The following is a 27518-nucleotide window of genomic DNA, read 5'->3' as shown; positions in this document are numbered from 1 at the left end:
CGATCAGCCGTTCGAGCTCGCGCGTGGATCTACCGGAGGGCGGAGGTTGCGAGGTATAGCGATGTCCCTCAGGGACGACTCAGAAATTGATGTGGGTTGGGGTTAGGTGGTTGGGGGTCACAGGTGGGACGTGGGGATGGGCTTTGGAGTCGGGACGGAGGAAGAACAAGTCTTATGGATCTACCTGTATATATTTAGCAGTGTTCCAATATCTCAGGGGTTGCCACAAAGAAGAGGGAGTCAAACTATTTTCCAAGGCACCTGAGGGTAGAATAAGAAGCAATGGGTGGAAATTAATCAAGGAGAGAAGCAACTTAGAACTGAGGAGAAACTTCCTGACAGTTAGAACAAATAATCAGTGGAACAGCTTGTCTCCAGAAGTTGTGAATGCCCCAACACTGGAAGTCTTTAAGAAGATGTTGGAGAGCCATTTGTCTGAAATGGTATAGGGTTTCCTGCCTAGGCAGGGGGTTGGGCTAGAAGACCTCCAAGGCCCCTTCCAACTCTGTTATTCTACATTATTTCGAAGCAGACGTTTGGTCTCGTAGGACAGAGTTGAAAGGGACCTTGTAGGTTTTCTTCTAATCCAATCCCCTGCTCAGGTAGGAGACCCTGTACTATTTCAGATCGTCCAGTCTCCTTTTAAAAGTCTCCAACGATGAAGCACCCACAACCTCTGAAGGTGGTAGGGAAACTCCAGGATTGAAGACACTTTATCACTGAACATAAATTGCTGTAGATTACTTTTGGTGGGGTCTATTGTTCTTCTGCTCTGCTCTGAGAGGCAAGATGCTTGGCTAGATAAGCTGTAGTTCCAGTGCAGCCATTGCATTCTTCTGATGTTTGAGTCATGCCTTTTGCATTTTACTTTGCAAAAGGACAAAACGTTAGAAATCAGAGAGACTACTTACATTCAGTTCTGTTACTGTAGATTGCTAGATCTTGAGTGTTTACTTTTTTAAAATGTAACAATAGGCACAGTATTTGAAAATACTAAGATTTTTTTAATGCAGAAAGTCCTGGATAAAATGCTCACCACAGTTCCAGGGAGGCTCTGGAAGATGCTTTAGGGCAGCTATCCCCAGTCAGACTTGATAGTGATAGAAGAGAATATTTTTAATTCAGGGTTGAACTTTGGGGTTCTCTGAGCTTGGTGCTCTTGCAGATGTTTTATGATCAAACTTAGGCAACATCAGTGCATTGATAATGATACAATTGGTCAGAGATGTATATCTAGCTTGCTTGTTTTGTGGGCATCCATAAAAGCACGGGGGATGAGTCCACTGCTTTTCATCTCCCACTATACTTCAGTGATTTGACCTTTCTTGGTAAGATCACTAAAAGTTCGTTCAATCCAATTGTCTAGTTTCTGTGTTAGGTTGATGTTCACTAGGATATAAGTTTGTCTTTCCATAATTCTTTGGCTTTTTGTATATATTGTGTTCTAACCATGCTAACTGGTTTGGCCCTTGTCTGGTGGTAGGATGATAATCAAATGGTCCTTTAGGTTTTTGAGGGCTGCTCCTCCCTCGCGTTGAATAGGTTCTGTTTTCCCTTTCCTTCTGATCTGTGATATGATACTTTGTCTGATGCTTTCTTGAGTCTCTGAGAAGTCCTGGGTTTTAAAAGCTTCTAGGGCCTTAAAGACTTCAAGTTGATTAGCATCATCTGTGTGGAAATTGAGTCCTTTCTGTAGAATATTATATTCTGCAGTAGATAGTGGACAGCTGAACACGTTGACCACTCATTCAGACTCCTGTGCCTCTTTAATTCTGAGATTTACTTTGGGTAGTTTGTTTTGCAGTTTAGATTTCCCTTTTCCGGCATGGCTCTCAAAGTAGTTGTGGTTGTCAGTCTTTCAATGTGCTCTGGGGGTGATAGTCTTTTCTAAATGTTCCTTGAAGTTTTCCATGGTGTGCTGATATTTATTCAGACTAAGGTGCACTTCTGTGATCATAAACCGTATCATTCTTTGTCCACTTTCTTGGACTATTTTCCATCCTGCTGCGCAATTTATTGGAAGTTTGTATCTGAGACTGGTGGGTTAGGCTTGCTGTCATAGGCATTCATGCAGAAAAAATTGTTCCCTGGTGGAAGTGTGCCTACATACAAATTTCTCCCATTTGCTTGCTTTCTGAAGTGTTTGATGCCCTATGTGGAACTGATAGAAGAGAATATTTGTAGCTCATGGTTGAACTATGGAATCCATGGTGCTCTCTGAGATTGGTGGTTTTCTTAATGATATTACATAGTTTGGTAATAAAACATCTGCAGAGCACCAAAGACTCCACAGACATATAAAGACTACCTGTATAAAGCATTCATGTATGATATAAATACATTTAGAGTAATGTGTACTTTTCTGGTTGCCCTATTCCAGAAAGATTGTCAGAGGTACATAGAAAATAGCAACTAAAATTATCAAAAATGTAGTAACTATCCTGTGAAAAAAACAGTGTGGATAAAAATTGATGATTTTATTAAAACTTTTTTTTATATATGTTAATTTAAATCGGATTTCTTTGATTTTTATCAAATTTATTTTAATAAAGTGCTTTTGAGTAAAAATCTATCTAAAGATAGTTTTCTATTTAAGACCCATAAATAATTTAGTTTATTCAGCATGAAATGGAGCTTAGTTATGTATTATGGGGCTGTATATTTTGCAATATTTACATTTTTTGCAAACTTGTTCAATTAATCCAAGCTATGCAAGGTGAGATAATATGCACTGCACCTGATACATTCACACAATTTCACAATAACCATGAGATAAATCATAAAACAAAGTTCAGAAATATTTCTTTATCCCATTGTTTTGCAAATTTATGCACACTACAAACTGTATGATCGTTTGAAGAGAAATGCATTTGTACCTCCAGGCTCTAAGTGTGAGGAGGAAGGGCAAGTAAAAATAAAAATGAAAACTTCTAAGCAACTTATAAATATGATATTAAAGAGCACCTGTCATTTCACATCCATCATGTTAGTGGGCATCCACTCACCTGCTGCCTGCCACGCCCCTCACCTTGTTGTGTCACTGCCGCATCACCAGCTGTCCCATTAAAGTGAATGGGACGGTCGGTGGGTCAACAGCGGGTCAGAGGAGGAGGCACTGCTGGACAGAGATGACAGTTGCTCTTTAAAATTATGATTTAAATCAAGTTGATTTAAATCAAGCCTTTTTACTGGTGTTTTAAATCAAATCCACCCTGAAAAAAAGTTACATTGCTTGGGGTATAACAGTGGTACATTCTGCTTTTTTTTTTTACCTGCATAGATTTACCAACATGTATAGAAACAAGTTGCTTGTCAGTAAAATTTTCAGATGGCTCAGCAAAGATCTGTAATGTAAAATGCTTCTTGCCTTTATTTTATATCTAGATTAAGATGACTACTAATTTTTCCACTCGGTACAAAAAAGATCTGAGCGTCGATACACTCAAAACAAAACTTGTTCACCGAAAGTCTATAATTCAAAAAGAGAATAGACACAAGGAATTTAATAAGGGCAGGCAATTTGGACTAATTGATGTGAACATACAACCATCAAGAAATAAAGCTACTACTCAGCTGGATAGAAAAAGCAGAGTGTGTGTGCCAAAGCCAAGTAAGTAAAAGCTTTTTAAATATTAACCAAGACTTGTTTTCGGTCTCTATCTTTGTTGTCTTTCCTAAATTTATTTTGTTATCTTTTTAAATTCAATAAGTCCCCAGGTTAAGAACAAGTTTCCTTTCTAAGTCTGTCCTCAGGCTGAATTTGTACCTCAACTGTTATTTTGTGAAATGTTTGTCTTATTATGAATTGCTGAAAACAGGTGAGTGGGGTGGGGATTGCAGGTGTCTGCAAATGGGGAGACATGCAAGAGGGATCTATGACAACTTGCTGCGAGGAATGCACCATGGTCTACTTGCATTAACAACTTGCTGTGGCCAATTCACCACGGGGCAAAAGTTACACTAATATCCAGGAAATCGTGGAATACAATCATTAAAGAATGGATGCCAAATGAGGAACAAAATGAAATGTGAATGACAAAAATTAAAATTATTTTTTTAATTATTTTAAATAATTAAATTGAATTGTTAAATTGTCCCACAGTGAGTTGCCCTGTGGCAAATTGGCCATGACGAGCTCTCCTGTGGCAAGTTGTCCCATTCTCCTTCAAAATTCTGCATTGGAGAAATATGTAGTGTTGTGTTGTTCAACCATAGTCTCCCTACCTGCAACATCAAGACTCTCCTTGCCAGTCATGCACAATAACGAGAGATGCTGCCAGAGTCTCCTCACCTGCAGTACCTACAACTGTGTGCAGGAAAGAGATGTCGTATGTGTGTGTAAGAGAGAGACACTGCCTGGCTTCCCCACCTGTAGTACTGGGGCTGTCCTTGCCAGAATGCACCTGCCTTTCTCTTTTTGAGTCAAATCTCACGGCCATTCAACTGTCCACTATTTTAAGTACTGCAGGCTGCCCATTCATATTTGGGGGTATTCGTAAGCCAGAGGGTCATAGCCTGGGAACTTTCTGTACTTCTGAAACCTCTTTTGGTTTTAGCCTACACTTGAGCTTCATCACTGGAGGCTTTCAAGAAGAGACTGGACTGCCATTTGTCAGAAATGGTGTAGAGCAGCGATGGCGAACCTTTTTTGGCTCGTGTGCCATAAGCGGGGGGAGCGCAGGAGGTCAGGCGTGGGCATGCCACACCCATAATGCAATGTGCAATACTCCCCCAGCGCACATGACAGGCGCCCCCCCCCCTTTTTTTTTTTTGCATGCTTTTTTCACCCTCCACAGGCTCCAGAGGCTTTATAGGAGCCTGGGGAGGGCAAAAACAGCCTCCTCTGCCAGGCTCCAGAGGGCTTAAACCGGCCCTATGAGCAAACCGGAAGTCCGTTCCCGAACTTCCAGTTAGCCCATAGGGTCATTTTTTTGCACTCCGGAGGCTTCAGGGAAGCTCCTGAAGCCTCCAGGGAAGGCTATTTTCGCCCTCCCTAGGCTCAAGCCTCTGGAGCCTGGGGAGGGCAAAAAATGGCTTTTAAAAAGGCTGAACTCAGCTTGCCAGCGTGCACATGCGCATTGGTGAGCTGACAGGGCAAGCCTTGCTTGCCCTGACAAATGGCTCTGCATGCCACCTCTGGCATGCGTGCCATAGGTTCGCCATCCCTGGTGTAGGGTCTCCTGCTTGGGCGACGGGTTGGGTTAGATGACATACAAGGTCATCTAACCCAACCCGTTAGAGAACTCTTGTAATCTGTAATCTATTAGTTTCTGTGATGTTTGAAAATCAACAGTTAACATGTTGGAAAGTTGGAAAAGACTTATGTGTCATTCAGTGCAGAATTTACAAAGTTGTAGCTTCTTTTAACATTTTGTTGTTTAAATATTGATCACAAACTAAGCCATCTGCTCTTGAAACAATTCTTACATTATGTGTCTAATAATTTTTTACTATTATTTTCCCCGGGACAATTGTGATCTGCTATGTTTAATTTTAATTTTTTGTTCTTCTATGCTATATATCCATGCTCTTTAATTGTTTCTCACCAAACTCACTTTGTTTGAATTCTTCTGGAGAAACTTCTTCATGTAAGTGTTGTTAAAACATAATGCCCAGAACATGATTTGGAATTTGACCTGAGCAACATAGACAGGGATTATTATTCTGGATCTCATGCTATTATTAAAGTAGCCTGAAATTTTCTTGTCTTTTAGATACTGTTTGCTATTCAATTTGCAATCACCTAAATTGGCTAGATATTTTTCACATATATCATTGCCGATATAGATTTTTCTGTGAACTTTGTTTTTGTGAATCTAATTGTGGGACATTGTTTTTATCTCTTTTTGATTTGCATCTACTGTTCTAGCTACTCAAGATATGTTTTAATCTTGATGTCACACTTTATGTGGGATTTCAACTCGCATATGTTAAATTTTAGATGCTGCAGTTAAGACTCGTGAACAAGAGCGCATCGACATGCTTCAACGCTACAAAGCGGAAAAAGAACTTCGCAGGTTGAAGGAGCAGAGAGAGAAACCTGTTTTTAAATGTGGACAGTTCAAGCCAGACAACCCTCCTTTTCTCTCAAAAGCATCACAGATTCCAGTACTGAACAAATCTAAAGAAAAAGTAAGAATAACTTAATATTTAAGCATAGCTCCAATGCATCTTGCATTCCTTTACCGAGCCCAAGTTGCCTGAAGCAGCTAATTCATATGTTGGTTTAATAAAGCATGAGTTGAACTTCATAAGTTCTCTGAATGTCTTAAATACTTCAGGCTTTTCCATTTCTTGTTTGTTTATCCATATTTAGAACTGGAAACTAGATTAGAAGCATATTTCTGGTTTTAAAGGTAGTCCTTTCTTAATGACTACTTTGTTCAGTGAATGTTCAAAATTATGACAGCACTGTGCAAAGGGACATACGACCCATGCCTGAATATATGGTTGTTGCAGGGCTTCCATGTCCATATAATTGCAATCTGGAAACTTGGCAACCCATTTGCATTTACAATAGGTTGACAAGCATACTGTGATTAAGGGATCACCATTAATCTTCCCTGCCGGCTCCTCCAGAAAGTCAATTGGAAAGCCAACAGAGAAAGTTGCAAGATTCTGCTACCTGCCAGGAAGTCTTCCTCTGGTTTCTAGGGGCTGGGTAAAAAGGATCTGTCCTGAAATCATAGCAGGATGTTAGCATTGAGTATATGCAGCACAGAATGTTTACAGCTAGCCCTCGGGAACCAGAGTGAGTCCTCTTATGTCTGGGGGCTGAATGTAAACTTCCCGTGCTGCAAATACTCCATTGATTTAGGATGGACTTTTTTCAGCCTGTATGGAATCATGCACCGGGTTAGAAGAATTGAAGAGGTCTTTGTGACCCCCATTTCATTTCTCCAGCCCAGTACATGAGTTCCCCTCAATGCATGGTGGTGGCCTGTCTGGCCTCCTTCAGCAGAGAGCTCTTTTACCCCACTTAACCACCCACATGGTCACTTAAAGCCTGCAACTTGGAGAACTGGGATTGCGTCTTTGAGTAAGCAATCATATGGGCATCTTGCTTAATGACTGCTTCGCTCAACAGCTGAGATTCCAGTCCCAATTGTAATACGTCCAATGGTAATATTATCCATTAAACCTGTAGTTTAATGGATAATAATAGCTTCTATGGATCAGAAAGGGAAAAGAGATTTGTGTATAAAGTAGGAAGGAAAGGTTACATGGATATAAGATCTATTTACAATAGCCAAATCATGATCTTGTTATGTGGGATACCCTAATGCTCATCAGAATATTCCCAGGAAAGCAAAGTCTTTAAATTGATTCCTTATCAGATTGCCTTATTTAAAATCAAGAGGAACTATGAATATCCAATTTTCAAGTGAAGGAATGATAAGATAAACAGATAGTTAGCTCATAAAGAAGCTTTTTTCCCCAATCACTTCCAAATAGGTAGAATGTGTTTCATCAAAGCAAATAGATACTTGATATTCTGCTCTGGTTACATGATTGGACTAGGAAAAAGCAGTTTCCCTATGATTAACCAATTTGGTCTTTATAGTTGAAGGGAACCTAGAAGGGAAAAGTCTACATGTTCTGTGTTAAATGCCTTATCTGGTTTAAATAATCCAAGTTTCATTGAGTTGATGCACAAATCCTTTATTCTGTACAGTATTTCACAGGTGTTGATATACCGTAATTTGGTAAAATGATTCTTACAGCTCATCCTATTTAATTTTATATTGCATGGTATTTTGTAGCATTAGATTATACTTTATGTTCTGTACTTTAGATTTAAACCATTGGGGAGGACGAATATAATTGTCCATGGATTTGATTCCATGATATTGAGCCAGTAATGCTTACATATGCAAATTGTAGCAATTTTTATAAGAAAAATGCCAAGGTGCATATGTAGGCCACTCAAAATATTTGGAAGAAAGGATAAAATAAAACTAATCACTAATACATGAAAGAGGGCATTATTTATTACACAAAAGTGGAAAATTCTGTTGGAACGAGGTAATTGAACAGTTTATGTGGACATAAAAGTTTTTCAGTTTCCTTTATATTTAAATATTTTATTTGAACATTTTTATACATTGTTTTTGGAGAACTTCCAAAAGGCATATATTAAAATATCAATAGACAGTCAAGTAACGGTAATTAAGAAAATAACCAGGAGCAAAATAAGACATTAAAAAAGTCACCTGAGAATTCCTAAATGCTTCTAGAATCTAGATTATTCCAAAAATATTTCTTACTAAAAGGTACACATAATACGGAGATTGGAATTCGCTCATTCTTATTTCTGGATTGTTCCTAGGAAGCTCCAGTTGTCATGCGAGTTACAAGGTCGAAAGCAAAACAATTGCCAGAACCCAAGAAGCCACAGCTATCATCGGTTTGTGTTACATGTTTGTTTTTTATCGTGTACTATTTGCATGCTACAGGTGATCCTTCAGTTATGACAGTTCACTTATTGACCATTCGATGTTACGACATAAACCTCCCCCTTAAGTATTTATGACACAATCCTGAAGTTACGAAAGTTGCACGATCGTGGCAGTCATTCACCCTTACAAACAACTGCAGAGGCATTGCAATATTCGCACTGCTTATTTCTCCCCCATTCCAGACCAGATCTCCACAGGCACTGGGCCTGTGGAGACTCACCTGTCTCCGCTCCATCTTCTCTGCCCCGGTTTCTTTGCCTGCTCTCAGCGCTCCAAAAGCAGAAGAGGGAGAGTGGGATGAACATGCCCTGCCAGCTTGTGATTTCCCTCTAGGCTCCAGTCATCTTTGCAAAAAGCCCCTGCTGCCAAAAACAGAGCCCAAGAGGGACACATTTTGAAATGCTCGCTCTTGTTACCGAAGCATTTTTTAAAAATGCTTGCTATTTGACCATAGAGATTTAAGGCACGCACCAGGTGACTAAACAAAGAGGTTTAAAAGACTGGATCAAAAATAGGTCACTGATGAAGTAAACAGGTAGTCAATATCTGCTTATTGGTTGGAATTAAATGAATAACACAGTGCGATTCCTATCTTATTTAAAAAAGAGGTGTGTTTTTACATTTACATTTCTTTTTTTTTAGGTTACATCTAGCTCCATCGGTAAGGGCCGCAATCGGCAGATAGCTCAGCATGAACAGAAGCACATCTACACAGACAAACCTTCTAACCAAGACAATAAAGGTATGAGTTATTTCTGCTTATTTAAAAAGGGCTCCGGTGGCTCTTGTGAACTTTGGTGATGAAATAGCCAGAAGTTGGTAACGCAGTTTCACACCACTCTAGAGCAGGAAATACATGATAACTATAGTGTAAGTTCTGCAGTAGTTTTAGTACCAAAGTAACTAGAAAATCCCAGCCCTGACCAATTGCATAATATGGTCCAATCAACTTTGTTTCATTTTTGTTCTCAATTTTCAGATAAGCAGTCTGCCATCTCTGCCACACATGGAAGAATGACAAGAGCAACAGTGGCAGCTAAGTCAAGAATACCACAAGCATCACAACCAACTATAATTTCTGGTGGGTGAAATTGTACTAAAGTAATTTACATGGACAATTAAAGGTAAACATTTCCTTGATGCAGGTTCCAATTCTAGTGACATGAGCACAGCCATGCTATTTCCTTGATTTTGTCATTGCCTTCTTCTGGGATGTTATTTCAATTTCCCAGTTTTGCTTTCAGTTTGTATTTTTGATGGTCCTCTATCCAATTTATAATTGGGCATGACCTCACTGATCTACTAAGTGCAAATAACATCATGTTATTTGCTTGATAATTTTGCTGTAGGCTTTCTTGAGTTGAATCCTGATTTTTATTACACTTCCAATATATTTTTGTCTCTACTTCTATCAAATAATTGTCTTCTATTGCTTTCTGTTGTTTGAGTTCCTTGTGGTAAATAATTTATGGAATAATGTTCAGTCTATTCTGTTTTAGGTAATGTGTCACAGAAAAAAGCTACAAGTAAAGGAAAGCAACAGAAAGAGATAATAAAGGAAAGGACAAAAGTAAGTTTGTTTTTTCACAGTATAACTGTATTTTTTCATTTATGTTGTAGTACCATAAGTATAGGGACATGATGGCTCAGTGGCTAAGATGCTGAGCTTGTAGATCAGAAAGGTCGGCAGTTGGGCGGTTTGAATCCCTAGCGCCACATAACGAAGTGAGCTCCCGTTACTTGTACCAATTTCTGCCAACCTAGCAGTTCGGAAGCATGTAAAAAAAATGCAAGTAGAAAAAATAGGAACCACCTTTGGTAGGAAGGTAACAGTGTTCCATGCGCCTTCGGCATTTAGTCATGCCGGCCACATGACCAGGGAGACGTCTTTGGACAGTGCTGGCTCTGAAACAGATATGAGCACCACCCCCTAGATTTGAGAACGTCTAGCACATATGTGCAAGGGGAACCTTTACCTTTTACCATAAGTAAGCTGCTATTCCTAATGACAGCTCAGAAATCAAAACTAACTTGCCTAAACTGAAATAATGAGGTTTTGCTGATTAATCTGAGTTCAAGTTTATATTCAGGCAAATCATGATGATGGAAATATTCCTCTATTGCTTTTGTTTTTTAAGTTAGTAGTTTTAAAATGCATCAGATCCTCAAATATGAGCTAGAGGCAAATGAAATTGGAATGTTACCTACTAATATTTTCCAGGGGGAAAAACTATGTACAGTACATGTGTTTGTTTAAATGATAAAGAAATCAATGTGTGTTTTAGCAGGTAGTGCACAAGACAAATCAAGATATTCTAATTGAACAAGAGAAAGAAGAGTTGAAGCTCCAACATGCTGAAAGCAGTGAACAGAAGGACCTTCTTGACAAAGAGAACATGACAGCACCCCCAAAAAGAAATTGCTCATTTGCCCCTCAGAATTTTGTCTTTAAACCTCCCAGAGGCTTGTCTATCTATAAAGTGAATCCAATGACCCCTTCCAGCGCAAATGTGTTCTTATCACCCAATCTTTCCTGGAGCCCCTCAGAAACAACCAAGTAAGGATATCCTCCTTCAGACTTTCTTATAAAGTATTTTAAGAATCTGTTCAAACTGTGTTGATTCCCCACCCACCCCTTTCTTAATGCTGCTTCAGGTTCAAGCTCATAGAGGAAAACACTAAGGAAGATAATTATTCCAATTTCCTCACCCTTTAATTTCCAGGCCTCCTTATTCCTGTTGCAATTAGTTTCCTCTTAAAATGCCTCAACTTTACAAGGCTGGTATGAATTGGTTGCTTCTGACTATCTATAGTGGTTTTCTATTTAGAGATCTCTGAAATATGAGGCCTAGGATGTCTTTCAAATGGAGATACCAAATCAAAACAGTATTGCTCTCTCCGATGGTGCAGTTATTTAACATAATTTTGGTAGTATACCTGTAGTAAAGCTATGCAGAGACTCTGCTACAAGGAGCAAACTTTGAATTCAGGTAGGGATGCAAAAATAGGACCACAACATTGATTTCATTATAGTGTCATTAAGTTGTTTTCAACACCAACCACCACACAAATAGGCTTTTTTTCTCTAACCTGTTCTTTCAATTTTTCCTAGTCACCCCATCCATCTTCTGGGTTTCCTCTTCCTTTTCTTTCTACCTTTCCCAATGTTAGAGCCTTTCATGTGCATATTATGCTAAATGATACTATTATAATGTGTAGGTAATCCACAAATTCATGGTGCAAATCTAATAATTCAAGTCCTAACCAAAGACCCAAGAATTATTAAGTCAGCATCTAAGACTATAGGCAGTTCCAAGCAGGTTAGTGGGTTTTTTTTGGGGGGGGGGTATAAAATTAGGGTGTTCCAAGTCTGACAAATATTTCAATATTTCCAGACATTGAGGAAGTTCTTTAGGAATTGCTCTGAGGGTTACAGTCACGCTTGATATAACGACGGATCTCTTTTTCCTTACATGTTCAGTTTTGATCTGCAACCTCCAGTGTTTCATAATTTTATTATTATTATTAGTGACATCTACAAAGAAGAAATACAAGACCATGATCCACAGTTGTCTCCTAACCCAGAAGTCACAAATAAAACTACTGAAGGACATCAATATGCCCTGGCTTTATTGGAAGAAATTAAAGGAGGTATATCTAAGAAAATGTCTATACCGCTGGTGCTAAGAGACAAAAAATTTAAAAGGGACTGAGAAGTCCCACTGTGGATGCGCTTTTGCCTTTAGGCAAGATTCCTTTTCTACCTCAGTCTTTGATTTGTAGTGCTGACATACAGTAGCTATCAGGCAGTGATGTTCTACACTTCAGTGAAGTGAAGGATGTTCTTTGAAATGGGTGCAGCTGAACACTCATCCGTTGGCACCTCCTTAATGAAGTTACCTTGTTCCCTGGACTCTTCCAGGAAAATGTTCTTGATTTGAGTATTAATAAGCATACATATCCTCAGTCTAAAGCACCTTGTTGGCACATCTTTAACTCAGATTCTGCAGCAGTGCATCAGGGATGGGGATTTTGCTTGTACTCAAGTCCATTGATCTTTCGAGGAATCTCTGGGGATGGGATGATAATGATGATGATCCAGTTTGACTGAGGGTGCATCAGCCATATGGGCATTATTTGAAATGCCATTGGTGGAAGGCAGCCTTTCTGTGCTAAGCCTATTTAGACTTAACCGTTACTCTGCATTTATTTTAAACTGTCAGAATGTTAAAACTTGGCAATTAGATAGACAGGTTCCAGGACCAGCAAACAAAACAAAACAAAAGACCATAAGCAGACTTGCAGTAACAGGCTACTCTTCATCCCTTCCCCTTGCATTGCTGTAAAAAAATGCAGTTTTTGGACAACTGTATGTCATTGCAACTTTAAATATACAAAATACTAGTGCTTTGGCTAATATGATGGTTTAAATTTAATTAATTTAAGCACTTAAAGAGCACCTATGGCTTACTTAGCTGCAGGTTGCATTCTTCCTATATTTAATGCAGATTCTACCATTTTTCTGTATAAAATCATTCTTTTTCTAGAACGGGGGGCTAATGAGATGAGGCATAACATTGCGTTCGAAGGTGAGAGCAGTGTGCAACAACCAGATCTACTAGCAACTGAAATATCAGAGCCAACAATAAAGCTGCATGATGTGTTCTATTTCAGGTTTGTAGACAAGATCAAAGGGATCTACAATTAATAAACTTCCTGGGTAACAAGGATGCTTGTGAAAATATCTGCTTCAAAGAGATTCGCCTTTGTATTAAAGTAAACAACAGATTATCTATTCATGGATACTGTGGGATAGAAATGGTAACCAATCCATTTTACCTGCCTCAGGGATACATTTATCTGCTGTTGTAATTGCTTTGAGTTTAAAATGAGATTGTATCTACTTGTGCTATTGTGCGCCAAAGATTATATACCAGCGATGGCAAACCTTTTTTGGCTCCCGTGCCACAAGTGGGGGCAGCACAGGGGGTCGTGTGCGGGCATGGCGCACCCATAATGCAATGCGTGACCACCCCACCAGTGCGCATGCGCGCACTACAGGCACTCCCCCCCCTTTTACATGCTTTTTTCGCCCTCCCCAAGCTCCAGAGGCTTTATAGGAGCCTGGGGAGGGTGAAAACAGCCTCCCCCGCCCCCCTGGACGTCCTCTGGAAACTTCAGGGACCGTCAGGAGGCTTCCCTGAAGCCTTCGGAACGCTTAAAATGACCCTCCAAGCAAACCGGAAGTGACTTCCGGTTTGCTCGGAGGGTCGTTTTAAGCGTTCCGAAGGCTTCAGGGACCGTCCGGAGGCTTCCCTGACGCCTTCGGAATGCTCAAAACGACCCTCCGAGCAACCAGAAGTCACTTCCGGTTTGTTCGGAGGGTCGTTTTAGGCGTTCCGAAGGCGTCAGAGAAGCCTCCGGACGGTCCCTGAAGCCTCCGGGGGGCGGGGAGGCTCTTCTCGCCCTCCCGAGGCTCCTATAAAGCCTCTGGAGCCTGGGGAGGGCGAAAAAATGGCTTTTAAAAACAGTGAACTCAGCTGGCCAGTGCGCGCATGTTCGCTGGCCAGCTGACAGGGCAGCACCTCGCGTGCCCTGACAAATGGCTCCGCGTGCCACCTGTGGCACGTGTGCCATAGGTTCGCCATCACTGTTCTAGGTAGTATCATGTGTTGGGTTTTTTACTTAATATTTTTAATTGCTGCTGTTGGTTTTGAAGCATTATAATCTTATACATTAGTCCCTTTGAGTATCTTTATGGGTAAAAAATTGGGTTGTTAATTGAAATAATGAGATTGTCTGAATGTGCTTTTGTTTTAAAAGAAACATTCTTCAATCTGAGAAAGAAAAATTGACATCACTTTGTCTTGAATGGGATAAAACTATTGAAATGGATATTTCAGAGGAAGGTAAGAGAGAAAACACAGAAAATATTTGTGAAATTATTGTCAGAGATAAACAACAGCCTGAGTTTAACTGTGACTCTGGTAAGCCTATGTATTTTTATCTATAGGTAGGTCTTGATTAGTGTGGTTAATGAATTCTTACAAAATAGTTGCATTATTCAAATTCACACTCTTGAAAGTGATATTTCTATAGAAAATATAGTAATTGGTTCTAGCATGCTAGGGGGTGGGGGGGGTGAGGAGGAATTAAACATAAGTTTTGTAAGTATATTAATCAGATAGTAAGGGATAAACATCAGGTACCTATTTAAATTTATGGTTAACAAAATCACAAAAAGCAAAATGAAAAAAAATATCTAAGTATCATTCCTAAAGGCTAACTTACACGACCAAAACATATTTATCAGGGTAGACTGAACTGCTTTCTCCTTAAATCTTCATAAATATGCTGGTAGAGCGAGTTTTCATGCTTTAATCAGTTAGTGCCTACATTCATAATTTTTTGCTTCACAACTTCTATAGCTTGAAAGATACGAAAGATCTTCAGATTTGTTGAGAGTGAACTTCTTGACTTGCATGCTAACAGTTTTCCTCTGGTGGATTTTTCCTGTTCTGCATCTTGCACAAAGATTAGCAGCATCTAAAACTGCAGCTGTGTATGCACTAGCCTCAACTGCACGCCTGCTAGATTTGCATTAACTGAATTACAGGCCACAGTAACTATGACTTAAAATCCATTTACAATATGTATTAACTTGAATATCACATTCAAACCTACATGAATTGAAGCCTATCTATATATCAGTGATTTTAATTTATATACTGTTTATGCGACAAAATACTGCTGTTTTTCCAGCAAAAGATCTTGTCCGCACAACCATTGGGCAAACCCGACTGTTGATGGCAGAGAGATTCAAACAGTTTGAAGGGCTGATAGATAATTGTGAATTCAGACGTGGAGAGAAAGAGACAACTTGCACAGATCTGGATGGATTCTGGGATATGGTAAACTTTCAGGTAAGATTTCTTTTTAACTGTTAAACCTCTGTTTGCATTCAGCTGACTCTTTGTCTTTTTACCTTTACTTAATGGCCAGACCTTTGTTTAATCAACAGTAAATCAATCCCAACCTAATAATTCAGATTGATTAAAAATGGTAATTTAGAAGAAATACCACAAACTGGGAAAAATGAAACTTGTAGAAAATACATCACAAGGAAATATCACCTTTCAGCTTGAACATGCATGTCCCTTGGCTGCTGAGAGCATACTAATTTCCACACGCAAAACTCAAGCTTATTTTGGCCATCATGTCAACTTTGAAACTCGCATCTTACAATAAAAATTAGGGTTCTCCAGCGTGCACCAAATTCAGTGATCCATATTAAATTCTCATTCACCCAAAGCAGCAGGATACAAGGCAATGTTGCAAGACATTCCTAAGAAATAGCTAACAGTGCGTTGTCTTTGATTTCTTGGTGAAGCTATTTCTTAAGGAAGCTTACTATGCTTTTTAACATTTTTTTTTTAATGTAAGAGGTGGGAGGGTTGGTAATCTGGTCCGCTGCAACCTTTCTCTTCCTCAAATAGGTTGAAGACATACATAAAAAATTTGAGAACTTGAAGAAACTTGAGGTGAATGGGTGGCAAATGGTGGATGATGCTCAGCCCCACAGACCTGCCAAGGTATGAAAACTCTTCGCTGGTTCTGCTTTTAGGGGGTGATTTTTGCATGGCACGTAATTACTGAGACTGCTTCTGAAAGGCGACTTAGTTGAGTGATATAGGCAACTGCACAAAAAAGTACAATTAAGTTTCTTATGAAGTAGAATTTTACTAAATTTAAGCTACCTGTTCATCTGGGACCTCCTGTAACCAAGTCTGAGAGCCAGGGATGCACACCAATTCAGATTAAAAAATGGAAAATGTGGTTTGTGAGGGCATGGGCATGTTCGCTGCATCTGTCAGGGTTGGTTTTTTTTAATGACTCTGCCTTTTCCTGAATTGGCATGAGCCCCAGACATTAAATTAGTGTTGCCTCCTTAATGTAGATCCACACTGTCCTGGGACTCTGCCAGCACTGTTTGAACTCAAAAACGCACAGCTTCTTTAAGGAGGTGACATCAGGTGCAGTAAACATACCTATGCCTAGCCTTACTGAGCATATGTGAGTGAAACAATAAAATATTGCTTTCCTGCCTCCTTTGCCTCTTATGTTTCTTCAGCCTGGCATGTCATTTATAGTTCCAGTGAATTTTAAACTCTTTTGAAGCTAATATAGACCCACGGCTGATCTTCTGGTTGCTTGCCTTGACATTCCTGACTTTTGCCAGCTGCTAAGAATAGCTTGACACTATGTGAAATCTGATAGGGAACTGAATAATTCAATATTCGGTGCTGAATCTATCAGTTTTATAGTCAGTTTGAGACGGATGACTTTTAAATGTTTCCTAGAAGGGAAGCCATCTCATATCATAGTTTATCATTAGAGGGCTTAGTACTAGACATCTTTGTGAGTCAGAAAGTAGGGTTTGGTAAATATACCATGACAAACAGTTCCAACTTTGGAATTGTAATTCATGTTTATTTTGAAAAAAAAACCCTGCTTTTTTCTGTACTATTTGCTTTTATTCCTATTAATAAACCATTCTATAGCATTGCCTGAATAGTCAGGAGAGGGGTTGGCAGAAGAATATGTCCTGTTGGAGGTATATTTTAACTTGCATATATTAAAGTTCTGAGTCAGAACCTCAGCCTCTGACAACCCCAAGTAATATTTTTATTTCCTACCTAAATACTGTCTCCTCTGGTGAGATATCCCCTGGGAGAGACAAACCTTTTGGACTGGTAGGCACATCTGAAATTTTGAAAATATATTTTGGGCATCCAATTATGGATTGGGACAAAGTCATACAGTAATTCAATGACTGCAGTGATTGAAGTGCCTATTCACAGAAATTGATTTTCCCAGAAATCAAACTGGTAAGGCTGTTCTCTACTACTCTATCGTCCATCTAGACAGGTGGCCATACTCCCTAGCAAAGCTCTTGGCAAAGATTTTTTGTTCTAAATTGATTGTGAGTGGTTTTTATATGTTTGTATATTGGTTTTTAAGTTGCTTTTATTGAATTTTTTTTACCTGTTGTGAGTTGCTCGGAGTTGGTTAAATGAGTTGGGTGTTTATACAATTGTAATAATAATAGCATCAGGAGCATAGGTTTTTGTTTTGATTTTCTTTTCATCATATGCTCTATGTGTTTCGGAATGTTGGCAACTTGGTTAAGTAAGGAATTCTGGGAGTTGAAGTCCACACATATTCAAGTTGCCACGGTTGGGGAAACTGTGCCCTATACTCTGTAGACTACTCAAGATTGTACTCCGATGTCTAAGATATCATTGGAGTTGGGTCTATTGCTCTCTCTCTGACGGAGTGAAGGAGCCGTGTCTGCATGATATAGACAGGATCTCTAGAAAGGTTTGGTTGCAATCCCTTTGCCCTGAGTTTTTGAAGTCTGGTGATTTATCAGCTTTGCCAAGGTATCTTTTGATTTTCAGAAAAAGCCCATCCTTCGAAGGACAGCCAAAGCAGCAGGAGGGTCTGACGAAAGCAAAGCAGCCAGAAAACGACTTGCAGCTATAAAAGCAGCCCTGAAGAACAAGACAAAAGAAGGGTTGGCGACAGAGGCTTTGGGCCAAGAAGAACGGGTATTTGATGGAGGGTTTTTCCAAATTGAATCTCCTGCCAAATCCTTTGCAGGTCAGTCCAAACAACTGCCTTTGTGCAAAAATATATGTATCAGGGTGATAGTTATTACAGTAGCTACACCTTTGTGACTCCGCATTTTGCTTCCCTGTTCAAGTTCTGCAGCATTAAAAATGAAAAGCTCTCTGTTTTACCTTTTTCCTCAAGAATATTAAGGAAGATGTCATCCAGTTTCGGAGAGCAAATTATTCCATAAAAAATATCACTTCCTAGTGCATCTTTCCTGAAACTCACATGGAGTGGGGGAATCTTTAGCACCCACTCCCCCACCCCCCACCCCCTTAGTACTTACAGTACATGTTGGATAAATTGGTTTTAGTTGGAGGGAGCAGCTAGGTGACCAAACAGGTGGGGCTTCACAGATAACAGCATTCTGATTGTATTCAAAATCCTTTTGACAACAAGGGCAATGCCACAATAATATTGTTATATGATTATAACAATATAATCATTGTTATAACATTCTCACTCAACTATATAGCCTGCTACATTTTATATAATTTGTAGCTTCCAAGTAATCTTTAAAGACAACCTCCCTAATACATATATTTATATTATTTTTTAATATTTTGTTTTATATTATTTTGGTTATCCACTTCAAGACCCTGGATATGGATGAAGTATTCTACCAACTAGGTCCGGGATGGCAAACCTATGGCACGCGTGCCACAGGTGGCATGCAGAGCCATTTGTCAGGGCACGTGAGGTGTTGCCCTGTCAGCTGGACAGCTGAGTTCAGCCTTTTTTAAAGCCATTTTTCGCCCTCCCCAGACTCCAGAGGCTTTATAGGAGCCTGGAGAGGGTGAAAAGAGCCTCTCTTCCCCCCTCCCCCCCCCCCCCCCCCGGAGGCCCTCCAGAGGCTTCAGGAGCTTCCCTGAAGCCTCCGGAGCATTAAAAAACTGGTCCTATGGGCAAACCGGAAGCTGGGGAACGGAGTTCCGGTTTGCTCGTAGGGTCATTTTTAGTCCTCCGGAGGCTTCAGGGAAGCCGCCTGAAAGTCCCTGAAGCCTCCAGAGAGCCTCCAGGGGGGGGCGGGGAGACTGTTTTCGCCCTCCCCAGCTCCTATAAAGCCTCTGGAGCCTGGGGAGGATGAAAAAAGCATGCACAAAATGGGGGGGGGTCGCGCCTCTCACGCGCACATGTGCATGGGGGGGTCGCGCGTTGCATTATGGGTGTGGCATGCCCACACATGACACCCACCCACCCCCCGCGCTCCCCTTCTTATGGCATGCGAGCCAAAAAAGGTTCGCCATCGCTGCCCTAGGTGATGGGAACCTATGGGTCTTCAGACACCCACATCCAGAAAGTAGTGTGCCTTAGAGTGGTTGGAAGCTAATTACAGTAATCGTCAACTTACAATCATTCATTTAGTGACTGAAGTTAGAATGGGACTGGGGGGGGGGAGTGATTTATGGCCATTTTCCACACTTACAACTGTTCCAGCACCCCCATGGTCATGTGATCAAAATTCAGATGCTTGGCAACTGGCATGTATTATGATGGTTGCAGTGTCTTGGGATCATGTGATCACCTTTTGCGACCTTCTGACAAAGTCAACGGGGAAGTTAATAACTGTGTTACTAGCTTAACTACTGCAGTGTTTCACTTAACAACCGTGGCAAGAAAGGTTGGTAAAATGGGGCAAAACTCACCAAACAACTTTCTTGCTTAGTAATGGAAATTTTGGCCATAGTTTTGGTCATGTTGAGGATTACCTTATCAAAGTTGAAATAAGGTATTTTGGCCCTTGCGTTCAGGCTATGTCTGGCTGCACCCAGATACACCCAGGTTAAATCGTCATTCAGCCATGAAGCTTATTTGGGGAAGTCAGTTTAATCTATCTCAAAGTTGTGGAGGAAGCTGAGTGAGACAGCTGGAGAATGCCTTACTATTGGTCAAATCTTCTGTTAAAACTTTTCAGGTTCTCTTCATAGAACATACAATGTGAGAAAAACTGTGAGGATGACTTGTGTGTGTGTTTGTGTGTACACATACACACATTCATATTTCAAGCATTCAGCATCCTTTCCCCCATATCTTCTGCAGATGTGGGCCTCAAAATCCAAAATTTATCACAAATAACATATTAATATAATACAATATTCAATTGCTTATTCATCCATTGCCTACAGGCCAGACTCCTAAATCAACTAAAAGGATTTCTCGGTGGACGACGCCAAGGTCTGCCAATAAGGTTTTGCTTCAGAATTGTGCAGAGATCTGTGTTTTAAAGCAAGGCACATCAAGTACGTCCAAAGCCGTTCCTCCTTTTACAGAACCTAAAGTATTTTCAGATCCTGCTGAAACTGACCATCTTGGCTCCACATCTGAACAAAGGTATGCAGCTAAACCAGCCCTTTGCTTTGAGTGGTGCAGGAATAACAATCCTTTTGGGGAGATGCAGGGGAGTCCCACAGCACCATAATCGTTTATGGGTTGCATGAAAGATCATTGGATTTTTCATAGCAAAATATTTCTTAAGCATTCAGCATACAGAGCATAATTCTTGCAATAGGGATTTTGCCTTTAGATGAACTCCATTTCAATTTCATACCACCAGCATGCTGGGGCTTTTGAGCAAATAGTTGTTTTCTTCTTTCAAGTGAGAAACATCTTTCTCCATCTTAGCAATTCCAACTAAATTCTTAATTCCTCCGTCGTCCATTTAAAAATATAGCGTAGATTTAAACTGTCCTGAAACGGTGACTGTGATTTTTCTGCTGATGATATATAACGGATAAAGTTTTTAAATCTTCCTGTTTAAGATTTCTAATCCTTCCAGCAATTATGTTAAACCTAATTTTTATTAATCATATGGCTGATATTTCCATTTTTTCCTATGTTGAATAAAATAGAATTAGGTGGTGAGAATGCATTCATCCTTACAAATATGCTGGGAGAAGATAGCATTTGTGCTATCCTATTTGATCTGTTGTCTGTTGTATTTCATTTTCCTCTTTACAAAACAGACCTCTCTCTGTAAAGGATTTTAGAAGAGCCTTACATCTTACTTTAAACTCATTTGCCTTTATAAGATTGCTTCCATATTTATTCTTGGGTATATTTACTGTAGATATTTATCATCCTGCAGTTTTTCCAAAGAGTATCTTTTCTGTTATATGCTTCTACCTGCTGACAGTCTCGATTAAAATAACTTGCCTTGTCTGTTCTTGTGTGATATTTAAAATTTGTGTTCAGACACTCCATCCTCCTTGTTGTCAAAGGCTTTCATTTTTCTTCTTTCTCTGGCTTTCATGCTAGCTTGGTTCCAATAGCCACTTGATTTTGGGGATATTTTTTTTTCCATTTCAGTTTTCCCTTAGCTCCTCAAGTTCTCTTCCCAATAAGTTAAGTACATTGAATCCTTACATTAAACTTCTCCAAGTCATATCTTTTAGGAACTGGGCAGTACTATAGTTTCAAATCTGCACCTCTTTTGTTTTTATTTTCTCCAGTGGCACTCAAGCAACAGAGGAACTATGTGCTAGAACAGACAAAGCAGAAATAACTGTAAGTATTATCTTTTTGTTTTTTAGCATGTCTTTCTTTCATATCAGGATGTCACAAAATTATTTTTTGTTGGTTCAGAAATTGGGACTGCAGAATTTGCTAGCAATGGAAATATGTCAGTCCCATTAAGCAGACCAGACCAGAAAATCAATTCCACCTGAAGGCCAAAATGATTTTCATTGAGATTGGTTATAAGAATCTTGCAAGTCAATGATTCTGTGCTGCTGCTGCTTTTCATATTCCAGTGGATTTGTTTCTCAGGACTTAATAAATCTTTTAGCCCTTTTTGCTTTCTTAACAGTTCTTGCACATTTCTGGCGAAGTCATCCTGCTTATTGTGTACAGAAGTAACGCCCTAAAAAGTGGTGGCTATCTTGTTTTTTCATGTAAAGGGGGAGTGCGATTAAATGCTATGAAAGTGAAACTGTGAGCTACCTTTTTTTTAAAAAAACTTGTTTAAATCATTCATTCATTCATTCAGTTTCATTCATTTAATGAAAATGAAAAGGGTCAGTTTATGCCCTTGCATTAGTGCCAGTCAGTGATTTTAAAAAATCTTGTCTTCATTTTTCTGTGTTCTAAAGCAGGAGTCCCCAACCCCCAAGCTACAGCCCACTACCAGGCCTTGAGTAGTTTGGAACCGGGCAACAGAAATAGCGGGCAAGCATGCTCATTTGTACAGGCAGTGGGCATGCATGTCCGCCACTTGTGCAAATGGAGTTGTGCGTGTGCTTACCCACTGCTCACACGGAACCATAACCCCTGCCGATCAGCAAAGCCAGAAAGGTTGGGGGACTCTGTTCTAAAGAATGATCCATCTTCATTCAAGGTCTTTATCTTTGCTTCTGAATCCAGGATGCAGAAGCAGCCAGCTATGACAGGAGCTCATCCTCGAGTGACATGGATGTTTATCAATTTAAAGAAGCAGCTTCAGAAATTGGAGATGAGATGAAGCAGACCACAATAGATGAGATCAAACAGGGTTTTCTTAGTCTGGCAGAGAATTCTCAGGCTGCAGAAACTTGTGATCAAGATGAAGCACGACATACTCCAGAACGTAAGTAAAATTGGTGTGGATTTTCTTGTGATAATTAGTACAAAGTCATTTCAAAATGAGATGGACAGCAAATAAATTAAGAACGAAAGAAATTATTTGGCTGATTTTATAATCTGAGATCATGTAAGAATTATTTGGGAATCAAATTTTCAGAGCTGTCTGCATGTTTTGTCACAGATGTCTAAGTTGTTTTGCTTCAGGCTGCCGATAAAAGCTTCTGGCTGCAATTTGGGCATGCCTTTATATAAGTATGCCCTCACTGCAATCAGTATAGAAACCTTTAATAATAATAATAATAATAATAATAATAATAATAATGATGATGCCAAATGTAGACTTTGCAAAGAGGCTGATGAAACTGTTGACCACATACTCAGCTGCTGTAAAAAAATCGCGCAGACTGACTATAAAATGCGGCACAATTCAGTGGCACAAATGATCCACTGGAATTTGTGCAAAAATTATAACATTAAAACAGCAACAAACTGGTGGGAACATAAGCCTGAAAAAGTCGTCGAGGGTCAGATGGTCAAGATCTTGTGGGATTTTCGCATACAAACAGATAAAATACTGGCGCATAATACACCAGACATCACACTGGTTGAGAAAAAGAAGGTTACAATCATAGACATCGCAATACCAGGTGATAGCAGGGTTGAGGAGAAAGAACATGAAAAAGTCGCGAAATACCAGGACTTAAAAATTGAAATCCAACAATTATGGCACAAACCAGCAGTGGTAATTCCAGTGGTAATCGGCACACTGGGTGCTATTCCAAAAGCACTGGAATTACATTTAAAACTGTTAAAACTTGACAAAATCACCATCAGTCAAATGCAAAAAGCTGCACTGCTTGGATCTGCACGTATATTACGAAAATACATTACGACGTCCTAGGCCCCTGGGTGGGGCCCGACTAGTAATCAATGCCAAATCCGGCGAATCAACTGGCCGCTGTGATACAATCGTATAGTAATAATAATAATAATAATAATAATAATAATAATAATAATAATAATGTGTTAGAGATATATAAGGTGAAAGCAGTACTAAATAATCTGCTCAGAATGTTGTCTGCATAAGTATCATTTGTTTCAATTGGAAGCTTCCAGGTAATACTGTATAATTAATATCTATGTATAACTTAATATGCATTTTAAAATACTTCTCTGAAAATGAGATTTTATTTTTCAGGATTGTCCTGCAATGATGGAATATTTGATTCCCAGGTAAGTTTGCTAGAAGTCATTTGAAGCACCATTAGATGCTACTTAAACTGTACAGAATTACATTTTGGAGATTAATGCATCATTAAATGAACATGTTGTTATTTAAGGATGCATTATCTCCATGGTAATTTTGTGATGTAAACCTCTGTAGGTATAAGGGCTCATAGATTCAGTATACATGAGGAGGTATCCATGCAAGCAGAAACCTGGCATTTATATTTTGCACTTCTATATTGCACATAGAGAAGCCTCTTTGTGCAACACAGTTTCAACATACACAGATTCATATAATGCGTACAACTTTTGTGAGGTAGGCTGTGTCACATGCATGACACCAAAGGCAACAAAATTTCAAGGTAGCCCTTATTCTAGTTACCTATTGACTTTTCACAATAAAAAATGCCTAAAATTAAAAATTAGTTTTGGTTAAATATATTTGCTTTTATTGTAACAATTACGATGCATAACCAGAATTTACCACCTCCAAAACCAATGGCTTACTAAAGATGATTTATGGTACACCTAAACAGCACGTAAAACTTTTTAATAGGAAACGGTCTAGCTAGTCTTATCTAGCTTTATCCTTTTTTACAGTAGCAACAATTTATTGCCTGTGCATATGAAATACGACAGTTTCATCCCCAAAAAGGGCTGTGGCCCATCCCCCCAAAGCTTACATTCTGAATCTCAACACTGCAGGGAAAAGGGAGTGCAAAACTTTAGTTGGAACCAAATTGAGCAACAATTCTTATACAATTTTCCCTCGTTTTGTATCCTTCACCTATCTTGCATTACAGCTCTCAGTATCTTCAAATAACATAGCTATGAGCACACGACACCTTCACTTGGGACAAAACTGTGTTAGTCATGATATGGATTCCACCATGGAGTATTGGTTAGGAAGCAGTATACGACTCAAAGAATCCTCAGTGCTAAGTCAGCTTAAGGTTGGAGATGAGTGCATAGAGTCACATATCTGTCCAATGGAACTCAGATGGGATTTTTTTTTCACCTCTGTCAGTCTATTTACTGCATAGATTGGTAGGCTGGTTTGGGGGGCTTTTAAGTGATGTTCCATACATGAGTACTATAAGGAAACATTTATACAATTCTTATTAAAATTGGAATAGAGGGGTGGTGTTAAATTGCCTTAAAAACAGCAGCAAATATTTCTCTCTGAAAGCTCAGTCTCAAGCAAACGGCTTGAAGGGATTTGGGAAGACTTAAATTTCAACTGTATATTAAATGCATTTCTTCTGCCCCACAGCCAAATCTGGATGTCAGCCTTTTCTTCACTCCTCAGACAAACAAGACTGAAAAACGTGTTTCAGTTGATTCATGCAGCAACCTTATTGTATTCTCTCCTTTTCCGGACAAGGAGAAATGAGTTATGTTTAAAAGCCTAATCTGTGCATTTAATTAATAGGTGCAAAAACAGCATAGGTTTTCTTGTCCTTCATAAATTTTAGTTCTGTGATGAAACTGAACTGCCTTTTCAAAAGTACACTTCTTTTCCTGAAAAAGGCACCTGTGGAGAATATGAATGCTAGAGTGTTCTGTGGTCTGTATCTCTTGAATTTTTAATGGAACAGGACTTGAGAAAAACTGTTCTGAATTGGCTTGACTTGGCTTGACCAGTTAAACTCAAGACATGAATAGCAAATTGTTACTTGTCATTAAGAAAGGCAATGAGTGGGAGAGGCAGGATAAAAAAATGTATGTTACAGTATTTGGCTACTGCATTTTAAATGTCTATTTTTTAAAAAATCTTAATCAAATGCACTTGAGTATATAAACACAATTATTAAAGTTCTGTAAACTAAATTAATCTCTGGTGATCTGTATCTGCCTTTTATTTGGATTTTACAGTATTTCTTCAGCCATTTCCACAGATGTACCATATTTTTCGCTCCGTAAGACACACTTTTCCCCCAAAAAGTGGGTGGAAATTTTTGTATGTTGGTGCCAGTCCTTTGGTGAATAGCAGCAGGGTCCTTTTACAGTGCTGAACCCCACCTCTTCTCCACAGTGCAGGAGTCAATAAGCAGAGCTGGCACATCAGAGGACACTTATCTGTGGTCCTCTCAGGCTCCGCCTGATTTTTTTTTCTTGTTTTCCGCCTCTAAACCTAGGTGTGTCTTATGGTCAGGTTCGTCTAAATTGTGCGGAAAATACGGTATTTATTTTTAAATCAAAGTAATTAAGTAAAATATTAATGTAAATAATTGCTTTCAATCAAGCTCTCCACTAATATTATTTTTAAAACGGTTATGTAGATCTGATCACTGAATCATAATTGAGTAGTAGGCCAATTCACACCTTAAATTAAGTCATGATTACAGGGAGTCCTTGGTTTACATTCACCATTGAGATTGGAATTTCCATTGATAAGTGGCAGCAGTCACTACAATCCCAGTTGCTATTGTAGTGACTGCTGCCACTTAGCAATGGAAATTGTTAACTGACTCCCGTAGTCTTTAGGTGAGGTGACTTCCTACTGGCTTCCCACAACCAAAGTTGGTGGAGAAGCTGACGGGAATTTCCAGGTAGGTAAGTGGCTGCTGCCCGGTAGAGGAGGGAGCCAGAGGATGTAAGGGAGAATCCATGAGAGGTGTGGGTAAGGAAGTATGTGCACTATGTGGGTGGAGAAAAGCTTGCAGGAGTGCATCACAGAAGTCAGGGAGAGTATATGAGAGGTGTGATATGTGTCAGGGATGATGCATGACAGGACTGCAACCAGCAAATGCAGAACAACTGTGGAGGAGCTGAGGAGGGAGTGCAGGTGGGGGAGGCTTATCCAAGCAATTTGTAATCTTTTCTGTCAGCTTCCCCAGTGTCTGTCTGAGAAAGCCAGGAAGGAAGGTTGCAAATGGCAACCATATGATTGCAGGGTGCTTTGCAACAAGTGTTGTGTATGGGTTGCCTAACACCCATTTCATGATCATGTGGCCACAGGGGTTCTGGGACAGCCATAATTCCAAGGGCCAGTTGTTCCATCACCATTCAGCATCGTCATAACTGCAAAAGGTCATTGAACGAATGGTAAATTAAGGACCACCTGTAATTTGGCTGGGTGCTAGCAATATTAAGTTATAAACCAAATGTGGACAGTTCTATTAATCCTCTTAAGAGTTACAGGGCATGCCTGCTAATGCTGTATATTGGTATCACTGAATGAAATGGATGAAAAATGTTGGCTTTTATGAACTTAAATCAAAATCCTTACATAAGTCCCATGTTTTGGGTGTAATTTTTGTATAAAATGAGCTGAAAATCATTGATTTTCCTATCAAATTTCCTGACAATGTTGTGAGGATCCCAAAATAGGATTTTGATGGGAAGACAGGCATACCTAGCCAATCAGTTATCTATTTCAGCTGTAAACCTTGATTGACAAACCACTAACTGGCTAATTTCACACAACATTCTAAGCCTGAAGCTTAGTGCAATTGTGAATCATGCCAAGGTACTGTATCTTTCCAAGATGAAAAGCAGCAATTCAAGAGACTGAGGCATGTGCCTTTTGATAACTTTTCTTGGGAGACTGGTGAGTGTCCTTGATACTCTTAGCATTAGAACAGGTGTGCCCTATAC

General features: G+C 39.5%; 1 protein-coding gene across 4 annotated transcripts; it reads left to right on the top strand.

The window, feature by feature from the left end:
* The first annotated feature begins 14 nt into the window (after positions 1–14).
* Positions 15–25748, top strand: DLGAP5 (DLG associated protein 5). 4 transcript variants are annotated; one of them, XM_081933861.1, is made up of 19 exons: positions 15–91; positions 3385–3610; positions 5942–6132; positions 8330–8407; positions 9102–9201; positions 9439–9540; positions 9959–10029; positions 10745–11016; positions 11989–12110; positions 13007–13133; positions 14283–14368; positions 15222–15382; positions 15956–16051; positions 17921–18122; positions 20261–20465; positions 21584–21638; positions 22494–22695; positions 23890–23924; positions 25192–25748. In XM_081933861.1, exons 1-19 carry the CDS (start codon positions 62–64, stop codon positions 25309–25311), a joined length of 2481 nt encoding a protein of 826 aa, XP_081789987.1. In that variant the 5' UTR covers positions 15–61; the 3' UTR covers positions 25312–25748. The 4 variants fall into 4 exon arrangements, with proteins under 4 accessions (XP_081789987.1, XP_081789988.1, XP_081789989.1 ...); XM_081933862.1 differs by having other exon boundaries at positions 16–91; positions 10748–11016; XM_081933863.1 differs by lacking the exon at positions 15–91 and adding an exon at positions 159–186.
* The last annotated feature ends 1770 nt before the right edge of the window (positions 25749–27518 follow it).

The sequence above is a fragment of the Natrix helvetica genome (assembly GCF_964273705.1).
Source record: "Natrix helvetica genome assembly, chromosome: 1".
Classification (NCBI taxonomy): Eukaryota; Metazoa; Chordata; class Lepidosauria; order Squamata; family Natricidae; genus Natrix; species Natrix helvetica.
The sequence above is the reverse complement of the archived record's forward strand: the minus strand, read 5'-3'. Positions and strand labels throughout refer to the sequence as shown.